Source organism: Carica papaya, chromosome 6 (genome assembly GCF_054855325.1).
Source record: "Carica papaya isolate Zhongbai chromosome 6, ASM5485532v1, whole genome shotgun sequence".
Taxonomy (NCBI): Eukaryota; Viridiplantae; Streptophyta; class Magnoliopsida; order Brassicales; family Caricaceae; genus Carica; species Carica papaya.
In genome coordinates, this window is record NC_142314.1 from 1,525,615 (window position 1) to 1,539,654 (window position 14,040).

Sequence of the window (14,040 nt, forward strand, 5' to 3'; positions counted from 1 at the left end):
CTTACTAAATGGGCCACACAAATCTTCCACAAAAAGAGAAACAAGTCCACGTGATTTCCATAACCCAGAGTTATGTAATCCCAAAAAATATATATATATATATATTTAAATTAATTTCCATTAGTTTAATATAATTCGTAAAATCTTATATATATATATATATAGATAAATTTGCTGACTCATTTTGCAATATTTTATATATTATATATAATTTGGACTTCCTCCATCTCCCTCTGTCCGTTCACATATATATATATATATATATGTTACGTTTAATTATTTAATTATATTTGAAAAGTGATTCTGGGTAAATTAAAAAATTGTAGTGTGTCGTTAAGGACACAACATATATATATATATATATCTTCATGCAACGTTGAGGCAGGCGTATTATGAACATTACTATATTATATATATATGTATAAGAGAGATACGAGAGAGATGTATTATGTTATATATATATATACATATGAAGATATATATAGTGTGTAAAATATATATAAAAAAAAGGTAGCAAAATAATCACATGGATGAATGAGAGAGATTTGTAAACATAATTTACACCATATATATTTACATTTACACAAATATCTCCTCTTCTACGTGTATATATATATATATAGTTTTTTAAATAGTATTATTTTCCAGGGATAAGAGGCAAATCAACCTCGTCAGACCATTCCACAAATCTTGTCTCATGATAAGAGCTCTTGACACTGTTAGCCCAATAACTCAACCAAACATGCCCTCCGATCCTCCACTTCAACACACTCCCTTCCATCTCTTTGCTCAACCTCCAACTCACCTCTTCACCGTACACATCTCCGGCAAAAACCAATCCCCCACTCTTAGTAAATGACCGATTCACCCCTTCGTACCTATTTTTAAACACATTATAACTATTATTCTTATCATCATTATTACTATTGCTGCTACTGTCGTTTTTGTTTTTCGGATTAATCCAATTGATTATTTCTCGACCCGTTTCATTGTCACATAAAATAGCATCGAAAATTACTGTATTACCCTTTGCATCTTGATCACACCTCCAATTCTTCATCTTCATCTTTGTTGACATTCTAGCTCTCGTTTTTATTTTTGGAACTTTCGATTTCCCATAACTTCCTTTCATCAATTTTTGCAGTTCGACTTCCCTTTCTTCGATGTTTGTTGATCGACCTAAAGTTAACCCCAATGTGTAGTTTGAACCGAGCTCAGGCCCGATCCAAACACTAACCCTAGTTGGAAAATGCTTTTCATCGGTGTAATCTGTATTATCGTTTTTCTTGAACCCTAATCTTGACACATGAAGCCTCAGATTGTTGACACGTGCATTCACTTGGATATATCCGTCGTAGAATTTAACCGAGTACTCTAATTGAAGAACGGTCTCTAGTTGTTGATGTGCCAAGGCGTACCTTAACACTGCCTCTTTGGCCTCCACAATTGGGAATTTACTGATTTGCCCTTTATTTGAGTTGGTTAGCGTCATCCCCAAAATTGGGACATATCCCTTTAAAATCCAAAGCCCATGGGCCTCGGTTGCATAAGAGAACCCCATATGCTGACGTGGCAGCGGGTCAAGCACCTGTAACCCGACCCGGATTTCCCTTGAAAGGAGCCATTTTGTTAACATGTAGCCTATGGTTCGCATGAAGCAGAGCTCGACGTCTACGCCGGAGGAAACCAAAAACGTCCGGAGTACCGGCGCGTGGCTGCACGTCAACGCCTCCAGATTGGGACCCAGAAGTGATTGGAAGTAGAAAGAGCCGACTTCGGCCGGCGCTTCACACACACACAGCCAGAACAAGCGCGTCAGGAAAATTAAGTTGAAGAAACTGGAGAAAGATTCGGGCGAGTGAGAATCCATGACCCACACTACCGGGTCGGGTTTCAGTTTTTGGAGTCGAGAGTTAAGGCATGAGCTATCGTACCCGGTGGGTGAGCGGGTGATGATTTCGTGGAGAAGTTGGAGTAACAGCGGGAGGAACGGTTTTTCGGAAGAAAGAGGACACGTGTCGGAGACCCAGAGAGTCCCTGGAGGATTACAGTAGTCAAGATTAAAGCTTTGCAAGCATACCTTGAAAATCACTGAGTTGGAGCTGGAGGTACGGTCAGCCACGAGTTTGATTGACCGGCAAGAGTCTTTTTGACTCGGTGGTGAGTTACTCGCCAACTCAAGTACCAGGGGTGAGTCTGATGCCGCCCACTCGTCCGAGTAGGGAAGCTCACATATCCATGACCAAATGTCGATCATTTTTGCACAAGTGAGTTTCTGGGTTTCAATCCTCTGGTTATCTGAAGGGAAAATGTGATGAGAAAATTTCCAGGGATGATGGGAATTTAAAGAGGGAATGAGTGATAGTAAATTTGCCAACTTGGAAGTAACAGAAGCCACTGAATAAGTTTCAAGGAACAGAACTGGTGGCTCTAGTTAATGGATTACTTGTGAGTGATAGCTTGAAGCTTGTTTGATTTGTTCTTGCTTTCCTTTCGCAATCTCTATTAATTTCTTTCGCTTTCTTGCTTCGAATATTTCACAAAGACATAGTTTTGATGGGAGAAACGTCAAGAGTTTTGCATGGAGGATAGCAAATGAAGACGTGGAGTTTTTAACTTTTTCTGGGTCTGGCTGCTTACACGCGGTACGTTAAACCTGACAGGTTCCATGTCCAATTATGAATCACAAAAAAAGAAAAAGATTATTTGTAAATATATTAGTAACGTCTGAAAATATATTAAAATATAAAAGTCTCTTTTAGAGAAATAGAAATTGAGCAGGCCACGAGCCTATTCCTACCGAGCCCAAGCAGCCCCAAACCCAAGGTCAGTAATAGACGTCATGCTGCCAGGCCGATGGGTCCAAGAAAACTTATTTCCATCAAAATGACCCAGATCAGCCCCCTTTATGTAGGTTGAACTGCTGCACAAGCCTATTCCTACCCAGCCCAAGTAGCCCCAACCCCAAGGTCAGTAATAGATGTCATGCTGCCAGGCCGATGGGTCAAGAAAACTTATTTCCATCAAAATGACCCAGATCAGCCCAATGCCCCAGTAACCCTTTATGTAGGTTGAACTGATGCACATGCAGAATATAATTCATCAATAGCTGATACGGACATGACGTGTGTTATGATGTGTGATTATGTAAGTACAGTAGCTGATCGGTGTTTACATTTTGACAGTAGCAAGTGCAGTTATTTTACCTCCAAAGTCTTACATTGACCTTTCCGAGTATAGACTTTCCAGCTGAGCTTTTTCCAGTAGTCAACAAAAGACACGTTTCCCACTGAAAAAAAAAAAAGAAAGAGTAATAATAATAAAAATCAAAAGAAGAAATATCTTCTATAATAACCATCATGAACGACAGAAAAAAGGAAAATGCATATCCAGAGAGGAGATTGTTAGAGAGAAATGGCTAGTAGTCGTCACTTACTGCTTCACCAAATCTTGCCGTTACTGGTGGTGTTAAGCAGAGGCCTAGAAGCTGCGGATTATGAATATCCAATGGCAAAGCCGGGATGCAGGGAGACCTGTGAAAAATCACGTGTTAAAATCCCATACCCATTTGGGATTGGAGCTGACTGTGCCATGGCTGAAGGGTTTCAAGTGACCTGTGAAACCAGCTTCAACACACCAAAACCATTCTTAACCAGTATCAATAGGGAACTACTGCATGTTGATCTAGAAGAAGCAACAGTTCTTGTTAATGGTCCTATCATCTCCTCAAACTGCGAAAATCAACTTGTTAGTGCTGAAAATTTTCTGTTGCTGGGCAGCCCCTTTTTCTTCTCGGACACCCGGAACAGATTCACTGCTCTGGGATGTGACAATCTTGCATTGATCAATCGGCAAGACAAGGTCATTGGTGGTTGCTTATCGATCTGTAACACATCTACCACCACCAGCTCTGAAGATAAACATAGCTGCTTCGGGCTCAACTGTTGCCAGACTAAAATCCCACCATTTCTTCAGTTCATTAATGCAACCTTGAGAAGCATTGACCCCCAAAATGACAAGAAGGGCTGCAGGTTTGCGTTCTTGGCTGATCAAGATTGGTTCAGTAGTCAAAACCTAGACAGCCTCTTTTCTTCAAGGCTCATGGAAGATGTTCCTGTAACATTAGAGTGGAGTATTAGTAATGGGACCTGCATATCTGATAGAGGTGGTCCATATTCTTCTACGAATCATGCACATCCTGATTTCATAGTAGAACATGTAAGTTCTTCTTGTAGCGTTAGCTCTCGTTGTCGGAATTCCACTGCATTGTTTGGACGCTATCGATGTCATTGTAGATATGGTTTCCAAGGCAACCCTTACCTTCCGGATGGATGTCAAGGTAAAACTGAAAACACAACCCATGGTTCTGTTTAGCTGCTGGTTATCACTAAAATGTTTGTGGTTGTTGAAAATGAAATCAAGAGTTGGGAAATGATAGTAAAGAACTTTTTATTTTTACTTAAAATTCATTATCTATACATATTTTAGTTATTTTTATGCATATATTTCTATTATCTGGATTTAATTGTAGTTTTGTTTTCTCAGATATCGATGAGTGTGCGGATCCAAGAAGAAACTATTGTGGAAAGAATTGTATTAATTTAGAAGGAAGCTTCTTCTGTTCTGATAATAGTAAAGTGCAGCATGATAAAGCGATTATTATTGGTAGGCATGATTTTAATCTTCAATTTTTATCTTCGGAAAGTACTTTATGTTTTTTATTTTAACTATTTCTCTTATTGGAAAAAGACTGAGGTTTAGGATTAGCCTCAAGATAACCAAGTTCTTCTGTTTAAATTAACTCACAAACACTACTAGTATTTTGTTAGAATTTTATGTACCTCCGACTGTTGTCTTATCCACCTCTTATTATGTATACATTGCTTAAGGCTGTAACACATACACGAGTAATAACAATCCTGTATATAAATGAATATAAGTAAGCATGTTTATCCACAAAATTGGAATATCTCTAAACGATTATCTCTGTCAATACAGGTGTTTGTACAGGTCTTGGAGTTCTATTTGCTCTTGTTGGTTCCTGGTGGTTGTACAGGGTAGCAAAAAGAAGAAAGAACTTGAAGATGAAGCAGAAGTTTTTTAAGCGAAATGGTGGCTTACTGCTACAGCAACAGTTACTTTCAAATGAAGGCAATGTTCCTACCATAAAAATGTTCACTTCAAAAGAGTTGGAGAAAGCAACTGATCAATTCAACGACAATCGGGTTCTTGGCCAAGGAGGCCAGGGCACAGTTTACAAAGGGATGTTAGCGGATGGAAGGATTGTAGCAGTTAAAAAGTCGAAGATAGTTGACGAAGGAAAGCTCCAGGAATTCATCAACGAAGTTGTGATTTTATCACAAATAAGCCATAGGAATGTTGTGAAGTTACTCGGTTGCTGCTTGGAGACTGAAGTTCCTCTTCTGGTCTATGAGTTCATCCCCAATGGCACACTTTACCAATACATCCATGATCAAAATGAAGACTTCCCATTAACCTGGGAAATTCGCTTAAGGCTTGCAATAGAGGTTGCAAGTGCTCTGTCTTATTTACACTCGTCAGCCTCTGTACCCATCTATCATCGAGACATCAAGTCCAAAAATATACTTTTAGATGAAAAATACAGAGCCAAAGTGTCAGATTTTGGGACTTCAAGATCAATTTCTGTTGATCAGACACATCTAACAACTAGAGTACAAGGAACCTTTGGGTACCTGGATCCGGAGTACTTCCAGTCAAGCCAGTTTACAGAGAAAAGCGATGTGTATAGCTTTGGTGTAGTTCTTGCAGAGTTATTAACAGGGAAGAAACCAATCTCTCTGGTTAGATCAGAAGAAGAGAAAGCCCTGGCAACCCATTTTCTCCTGGCAATGGAGGAGAACCGTTTGTTTGAAATTGTTGACATCCGAGTTCTTAAAGGAGGAAAAGAAGAGGTTACGACAGTCGCCATGATTGCAGAACGGTGTCTAAACTTGAATGGGAAGAAGAGACCGACAATGAAAGAAGTTGCAGCAGAGTTGGAGGGGATTAGACTGTCATCAAATGGAGCTGCTAACACAGTGCAAGAAAATGGAGAAGAGTACGAGGATCCTGCTACCGAAATGACAGGGCCATGGGATGCTACTTCAACTTCAAGTGCTCCGTCTTTAGATAACAGCACTGTTATTTTGTCAGTTGATGTTCAGCCATTACTGTGAACGCATGATAATAACATGACAAGCCCATAAATTCTTCATATTTAGGTTATTCAATCAATTTCCTCAGTTATGGACCCATTAAAACAATGGTGCATGTCTCCAGTCTTATTTTAACTTATTGACTAAGCTCAAATCCAACTATTGCAGGTGTTTGCTGTAATGTCCATGAGAGTGGTGGCACCTTATGTATGGAATAGAACTTCTCTGGTCTTATTGGCTAGGTGGAGTGCTTCTCTTGTATTAATTATCTTTTTTGTTTAAAAGTTCTCTTGAGTAGGATTATGAATATGATTAGTGATTAATTATTAACTTATTGTGCTTGACGGATATGACAAGGGCAAAATTTTTGTATAAATTGATATCAGGTTACAAATGTTTAATAAATGTATCTTTTTTTCTTTCTCTGAGACAGTTAATTAATTCAGCTTTTAGACAGAGAAGTTAGGGTGGTGTAATTATAAGAAAAAAGTTCTGCCAAAGTTTTAGAGATTGAAAGCTAACTGTTTTGAAGAAGATGGTAGGTTGCTTGGAATGGTGAAAAAGTTAACTTTGAGATTTTGTCTATACGGGTTATGGATATGTCTCATTTCTGTACATTACGATCCAGGTGCAGGAGAAGAAAGATGAAAGTGGGAACAGGCTGCCAAAGCCTTTACTGGTGTACAAGCGTCATGCTCGGGTATTAACGTGGCAGGTGAACCAGGTTTGAAAGGATGAGCAAAATAAATTGTTGACAGCATCAGAATTCAGTTATTTAGATTTCCTTTCTGTCATAGCTGTTTCTGTTCCAATTCCATTAGTTTCCTTTTTTCCAGAATTCCAGAGAGAGGAATGTAAAGGAAATTGTTAACTGATTCTATGATGAAAATTTACAGAGTTCTCTTCTGTTTGTCTCTATTCTCTTCTCCTTTTTCCCTCTCTTCCTTACTTCTTGTGTAGCTCAATCCCTCTAAACCTGGAAATCTCTACAACCCACCTTGTTGCTGGAGTACATGTCAAATGTTCCTGACGTGTTTTACAATTAGGTATATACATGGGATCAATGGAAAACCGTTTGCAAATTGAGCTAATTAATTTTTGACTTGGGTTCTGGAGAATTTCAGATGAGGAACGAATTGAATAGTAAAACAATTTGATTTTGTGGAGAGTGAGTAGTATTCATCTATCTCAGGCTTCACCTAGAAGCTAAGATTCTTTTTTCAGGAAGGACATTCTTAAAACCAGATATTTGCAAGTACAAGAGCATGCAAAATTGTTGGTAATGGTGATTCTGTCAACATCTGGGTTGATCCACGTACACCTGTATTAGCCTAAATTTAGTGTAACTACAAGGTTCCATTTTGTTGGTCAACTTATTCATCAGCCTAATATGCAGCAAAACATCTCTATTTTCCAGCATCTTTTTCCACCGAATACTTTACTACAATCAGGTTTTACTCATATAAGATTGAATGATAAATGGAAATTGGTTCTTACCACAAATGGTTAGTTCAGTGTTAAGAGTTGCTTACCAGGTTTACTGCTGTAGTAAAGATTACCCTAGTCCTGATCTTAGCAGACAATAGACTGTCTCTGGAACTCGAAGGCTTTAATATACACTATAGAAGTAACTTATCAAATGAGGCCACCAATAATTAAGCTGGCATATCAGACAAATGCCAAGGGATCAAACTATAGGCATTTATGAGAGAACCACTATACACAACTATACCTACCCTTACTGATTGTGATTGCATATGAGGTGTTATATCCTATCAACTTATAAACAGGTAAGAATTTGAAAACCTAGTAAGTCCTTTTTCAGCAGCTAAAAAGTTTATTATTTTTTTGGAACTTGCATTGCTTATTAATTTCGACATTAGAATAATTATAAACTAACACTTAAAAGATCATTCTTTGTTCATCTTGTTGGCATTCTATCAATCGACTGTCATCCACTTTTCAGCCAACATTCAGACAACTGGTCACCATCAGTCTTAATGTGCTACAACAATAATGCTACAGATTATTTTAACTCACGTAAATATATAAAAATATCATAGAGAGTTTTTTCAAACGCGGCAGTCTCAACCTTTGACAAATGGATATGATTAATAATTCTTCTTCTACAAACAAGAAAACAAAAGATTGAAACACCAGTCCCATTCTCTGTAGGAAGCATGAAAATAATATCTTATCTTGCTTTCTTCTGACTTCTGCAAAGTACTTTGGCTCAAATCATGCTTATATAATTATCGTACGCGACCCTTGGAAAAAATGGGGATAGAGATAAACAGTTAGTCATTACTTACTGGTGCTTCACCAAATCTTGCTGATCTTGTTGTTGTTCTAGTTCATGTTAACCAACATTTTAGAGATTGCAAATTATTCAGTAGCAAAACCAGGATATCAGGAGAAATAAGGTGATGAAATGATCCTGTACCCATTTGGAATTGGAGCTGGTTGTTACATGAATGAAGAATTTGCAGTAAGTTGCAACTTCAGCTTTCACTCATAAAAACTGATGCAGAATGACGTGTTAGTATTTTTTTTTTATTAAGGATTGTAAGGCCTCATGTAGTTCTTCCATCAGCTTTCATTCAGTTTCCTGCTTCTCTACACACACACCTTTCACCAACTAAATAATGGTGTTCGCCCAAGACCATTCTTTCTGAATCAATTTAGTGAGAACCTTGTCTGTTAGGTACTTCCAAACACCATTATCCAGTGCTGCTTGTATCACCAGTATCTCGCCTTTCTTCATAATGGTCACCTGCAACTTCTTGAAATAAAGTAGGAACAGATTATGTTCTTCATCAAATCGGTTCCTAGGATAATGTCAAAGTGACCAAGGTCCAGCACATAGGAGTAGTTAAAACTTTCACTCTGCATCAACCAAAGCACCATAGAGGTCCTGAGCTGGTTCTCCATCCTCTGCTTGTTAGCTACAATGACCTTTGGGGAGGAAGTTTAAACGAACTGAGCTTCGTACACATGGGCGACACTACTATCTATGATGATGAGTACAGGCTTAGAATTTGTAGGTCCACACACCGTCACAGTATAATCATCATCCTGGCCTTCAACGGTATAATCACGAATGAACTGCTATCCACTCCAGAATTTCAGCACCATCAATTGTTTTTTAAATTCCTTTTTGATTTACTTGTATATTATGTTCTTATCTAATAATATTATCCAGTCATTTGTACTTATACCTATTTAAAGGTCTCGACATTTATTAATAAAGCAGTCAAGAAATCCAAAAACTTCTCTGGTCTTTTCTCGCCTAAAATAAAAAACCTTACTTGAGTGTGAAGCTCTGATTGGGACCTATCAGATTGAACAAGTGGGTCGGCAACATAGATTGAACTGAACGGAGCGGGTACAACCCCCTCCGTCCTTACCCGAGCAAGCCTCCCATGCCCTAGTTTCCACTACTGCCGCCCCAAAGCATCTCTCTTGGGAAGAAATGCAGTGCTGGTGAATCCAGGACTTATGTTTTAATTGTGATGAGCGGTTCACCGTGGGCCACCGATGCCGAAAGCCACAATTGCTCTTACTCGAAGGAGGGCAGAACGAAAACGAAGAGGCAGAAGTTGGTGAACCTGAAATCTCGCTACATGCCTTCACCAATTGGGCTACTGCCCGCACCCTGAGAGTCGAGGCCACGATTCGGCAACAACCTGTTATTGCTCTCATCGAGAGCGGGTCTACACACAATTTTATTAATGAAAAGGTGGCTAGTCGATTGAGGCTTCCCATATTGCCCACAAAACCCTTCTCTATCAAAATAACATATGGGAGTCCCATGCGGTGTCAGGGACGATTCAACAGTGTACTGATGCACATTCAAGGTATCTCGTTTTCCCTCACTCTGTTTTTCTTACCGCTAATAGGTCTCGATGTTGTCTTGGAAGTACAGTGGCTAGAATAACTGAATCCGTCGTCTGCAACTAGAAGGACCTTACCATAGCCTTCCACTGGAATAGTCAGCCACGGCTCTTGCGCGACCTAGGCGCACCACCCATCCAACCTGTGATGACTAGAAGAATGGACAAGGAAGCAGTAGGCAAATACTCTATGTACGTTGTTTGCTTGCTACCCAGAATAGAGGAAAACCCAACTGCTGATCAGTCAGAAATCCAACTGCTGCTGGAGGAGTTTTCAGAGCTTTTTCAGGAGCCAGATCAACTGCCACCAGCCCGAAAAGTAAGCCACTAGATCAGCTTGAAGGAAGGTAACGACCCGGTTAATGTCCATCCTTACTGGTATGCCTATTTTCATAAAGCTGAAATTGAAAAACAGGTAGCCAAAATACTCCGTTCCGGTCTCATCCGACCGAGTACCAGTCCTTTCTCATCACTAGTTCTCTTAGTTAAAAAAAGGATGGTACATGACATATTTATACCGACTACCAGGCGCTCAACGCAGTTACCATCAAAGACTGGTTTCCCATTCCTACAGTAGAAGAAATGTTAGATGAATTACATGGAGCAACTTATTTCACAAAGTTAGATTTAACAGCAGGATACCATCAGATTTGTGTGCATGGGCCAAACGTCTACAAAACAGTCTTTCGGACACACAACGGACAATAGAAATACCTGGTAAAGGACTGTGTAATGCACCCTCTACATTTCAAGCAGTTATGAATTATATTTTTCGGCCTTGTCTGCGTCAATTTGTACTGGTATTTTTTTTATGACATCCTAGTTTACTATCCTAACTGACACTCACATTTATCACATATCCGACAAGTGTTTGAGATTTTGAGACAGCATAAGTTCTTCATCAAACTCAATAAATGTGTGTTGGGCCAGCAAGAACTAGAGTACTTGGGCCACATTATCACACCACAAAGGGTCAAGGTAGATCACACCAAGATTCAAGTCATGCTCGACTGGCTCACACCCAACAATGTGACAAAACTAAGAGGGTTTTTGGGTTTGACTGGATACTACAGAAAATTTGTGCAGAACTATGGGCTTATTGCAAGACCGTTGACTCAATTGCTCAAGAAAGGACAGTTTAACTGAAATCCAGAGGCCGAAGAGTCCTTCAACATATTGAAGCAAGCAATGACTTCCACCTCTACATTGGCTCTTCCCAACTTCAATGAGCCCTTCACTATTGAGACGGATGCCTCAAATGATGGAATAGGTGTCATTCTCTCACAACAAGGGAAGCCAATAGCCTACCTCAGTCAAGCTCTGGGAGTATCCAAACAAGCCTGGTCAATTTATGTTAAGGAAATGTTAGCCGTCATCATTGCAGTCCAAACTTGGCGACCATACCTATTGGGTCACAAATTTTTCATTCAGACAGACCAACGCAATCTCAAGTACTTGCTCGAGCAACGTATCACAACACCAGAATAGCACAAATGGGTTTCCAAGTTGTTTGGGTATGATTATGAGATTACGTACAAGCCAAGGAAAGAAAATGCAGCTGCAGATGCCCTATCCCGCCACACTATAGAAACAACACTAAATGCCTTATTTATTCAGCAAACACAGTTATGGAATTACATTAAAAAAGAAGTTCAAACACACCCTACATGCAGAAAATCAATGACCTCGCCGATAAACAACCTGGACAACCGTACGACCGAATAACGGATTTCTCTTCTACAAGTATCGTGTAATTATTCCTCCTAGGCTCCACTTGGTACACCAACTCTTGCAGGCATACCATGACTCAGCCCTAGGAGGCCACTTTGAAGTACTACGAACCTACAAAAAGGTGGCACAACAATTCTACTGACTTTCAATGAGAAAGACCGTACATGAGTATGTCTCGGCCTACAAAACATGCCAACGAGTCAAGACAAAGACTCTCTCCGCAGTTGGCCTGCTCCAACCACTGCTAATCCCTTATCAAGTATGGGACAATGTCACCATGGATTTCATCGAAGGACTCCCTTCCTCCAACGGCAAAAACATCCTCCTAATTGTTGTCGACCGTTTAAGCAAATATGTTCATTTTCTCGCTTTGGCTCACCCTTATACAGTAAAAATAGTGGCCAAACTATTCGTTGATGGAGTAATCGAGCTCCATGGTATGCCATGTTCCATCATAAGTGACCGCGACTCTATATTCATAAGCAACTTCTGGAAAGAATTTTTCAAGATGTCAGTGACACAACTAAAAATGAGTTCCGCATATCATCCCCAAACCGATGGGCAATCTGAGGTGGTCAATCGATGTGTTGAATAGTATCTACGGTGTCTAGCTCATCAATGACCCAACAAATGGCTTTCCGTGCTTCCATGGGCCGAATTCTGATAGAACACTACCTACCATCTCTCTATTGGCATGACACCATTTCAAGCATTGTAAAGACGACAACCACCAACCATACTATACTACCAAATGGGCATGACGGCCGTCAACGAAGTTGATTAGCAACTCACCAACCGGAATGAGCTGCTCGCACAACTTAAACAGAACTTGCAAGCTGCAAAGCTCCACATACAGCAACAGGCTAACAAGAAAAGGCGACACATTGAGTTTAAAGAAGGGGATTGGATCTTCCTCAAACTCCAACCATACCGCCAACAAACTGTTTTTCACATGGCTCTCCAAAAACTTGTCTGCCATTTCTATGGTCCTTATCTGATAGAGCAAAAAATCAGCTCAGTTGCTTATAAGCTCCAACTGCCATCCAACTCCCGAATTCATCCAGTCTTCCACATATCACTGCTTAAAAAGAAAATAAGAGATGCGACCTTCCCTACCAAGGATCTACCGGCGAAGGCAACATCATTCTCCAACCTGACTTCATCTTACATACTCGTTGGATCAAACGAGGTGGCAAGATTATTGAAGAAAACCTGGTTAAATAGAAACAGCTCCCAGCTGAAGAAGCCACCTAGGAACTCGCCCAGAACTTAGCCGAACAATTTCCTAATCTTTAGGACAAGGTTACTATCAATGGGGGAGGTGCTGATAAGATCCGAAGATCACAGAGGAAGGCCAAACAGAATCCGAGATACTCGGATAACTTATCAACCCAGCTGTTCCGCATAAACTGCAACAAACAGAGGAAGAAATCTCTGTTCCGCACAAACTGCAACAAACAGAGGAAGAAATCTACCCAAAAATCATGGACGAGCTGCTATCCACTCCAGAATTTCAACACCAGCAATTGTTTTTTGAATTCCTTTTTGATTTACTTGTATCTTCTATTTTTATTTAAAATTATCCAGTCATTTGCACTCATACCTAAATAAACGTCTCGACATTCATCAATAAAGCATTCAAGAAATCTAAAAACTTCTCTAGTCTTTTCTCGCCTAAAGTAGAAAATCTTACTTGAGTGTGAAGCTCTAACTGGGACCTAACAAATTACTGATGTAAAATGTAGGTTTTTGGCTCATGCTTATGGAGCGCATTGTTTCTACCAACGAGTTCCGGAGTTAGAAATATTTATCAGCCAACTTGGAGTCCACGGTAGCATAGATTTCAGTCATGTAATTCCGCATTCATTTGTCAAGTCCTTCTATTGACTCCTCGACTTGTGCTACCCTTTGTAAGTCTGATATCACTGTTTCACTCTTGTTTTTTGCTGGCTTCAAAACTAAGGAAGGAGTTTTGTGCTCTGATACTAGATTGTCAGACCACTGGCTCATGCGTGAACCAAAACAGCCCTAATAACAGTCACATAAAAGGGAAGAGAAAAGTGGTAGGGAAAAAAAGGAAAAGAAAAAATAGAGAAGGGTGACGATGAATGAGAAATAAAAGAGAATGTAGAGAGCCTGAGAGAATGTAGAGAGCCTGAGAGAATGTAGGAATTGAAACTAATTCTAGATATTTCTCATTATTCTTTTCAGTTCAAGGAATAGGATATTGCCTTCCATCC

General features: G+C 39.7%; 2 protein-coding genes across 6 annotated transcripts; one reads left to right on the forward strand and one right to left on the reverse strand.

The window, feature by feature from the left end:
• Positions 1-482: 482 nt before the first annotated feature.
• On the reverse strand, positions 483-3,577 carry LOC110810408 (uncharacterized). The gene is made up of 2 exons (XM_022036578.2): positions 3,437-3,577; positions 483-3,289 (listed from the first exon to the last, which is right to left on the reverse strand). The coding sequence occupies exon 2, from the start codon at positions 2,255-2,257 to the stop codon at positions 638-640; it is 1,620 nt and encodes a 539-aa protein (XP_021892270.2). The 5' UTR covers positions 2,258-3,289; positions 3,437-3,577; the 3' UTR covers positions 483-637.
• Positions 3,312-7,094, forward strand: LOC110810407 (wall-associated receptor kinase-like 22). Of its 5 annotated transcripts, none has more exons than XR_015821357.1 (5): positions 3,312-4,339; positions 4,546-4,665; positions 4,999-6,418; positions 6,610-6,714; positions 6,805-7,094. XR_015821357.1 is itself a non-coding variant. In XM_088222015.1 (4 exons), the coding sequence occupies exons 1-3, from the start codon at positions 3,415-3,417 to the stop codon at positions 6,195-6,197; spliced, it is 2,244 nt and encodes a 747-aa protein (XP_088078141.1). In that variant the 5' UTR covers positions 3,312-3,414; the 3' UTR covers positions 6,198-6,242; positions 6,345-6,506. The 5 variants fall into 5 exon arrangements, 2 of the variants coding, with proteins under 2 accessions (XP_088078141.1, XP_021892269.2); XR_002538979.2 differs by lacking the exon at positions 6,610-6,714 and having other exon boundaries at positions 4,999-6,242; positions 6,345-6,418; XR_015821356.1 differs by lacking the exon at positions 6,610-6,714.
• The last annotated feature ends 6,946 nt before the right edge of the window (positions 7,095-14,040 follow it).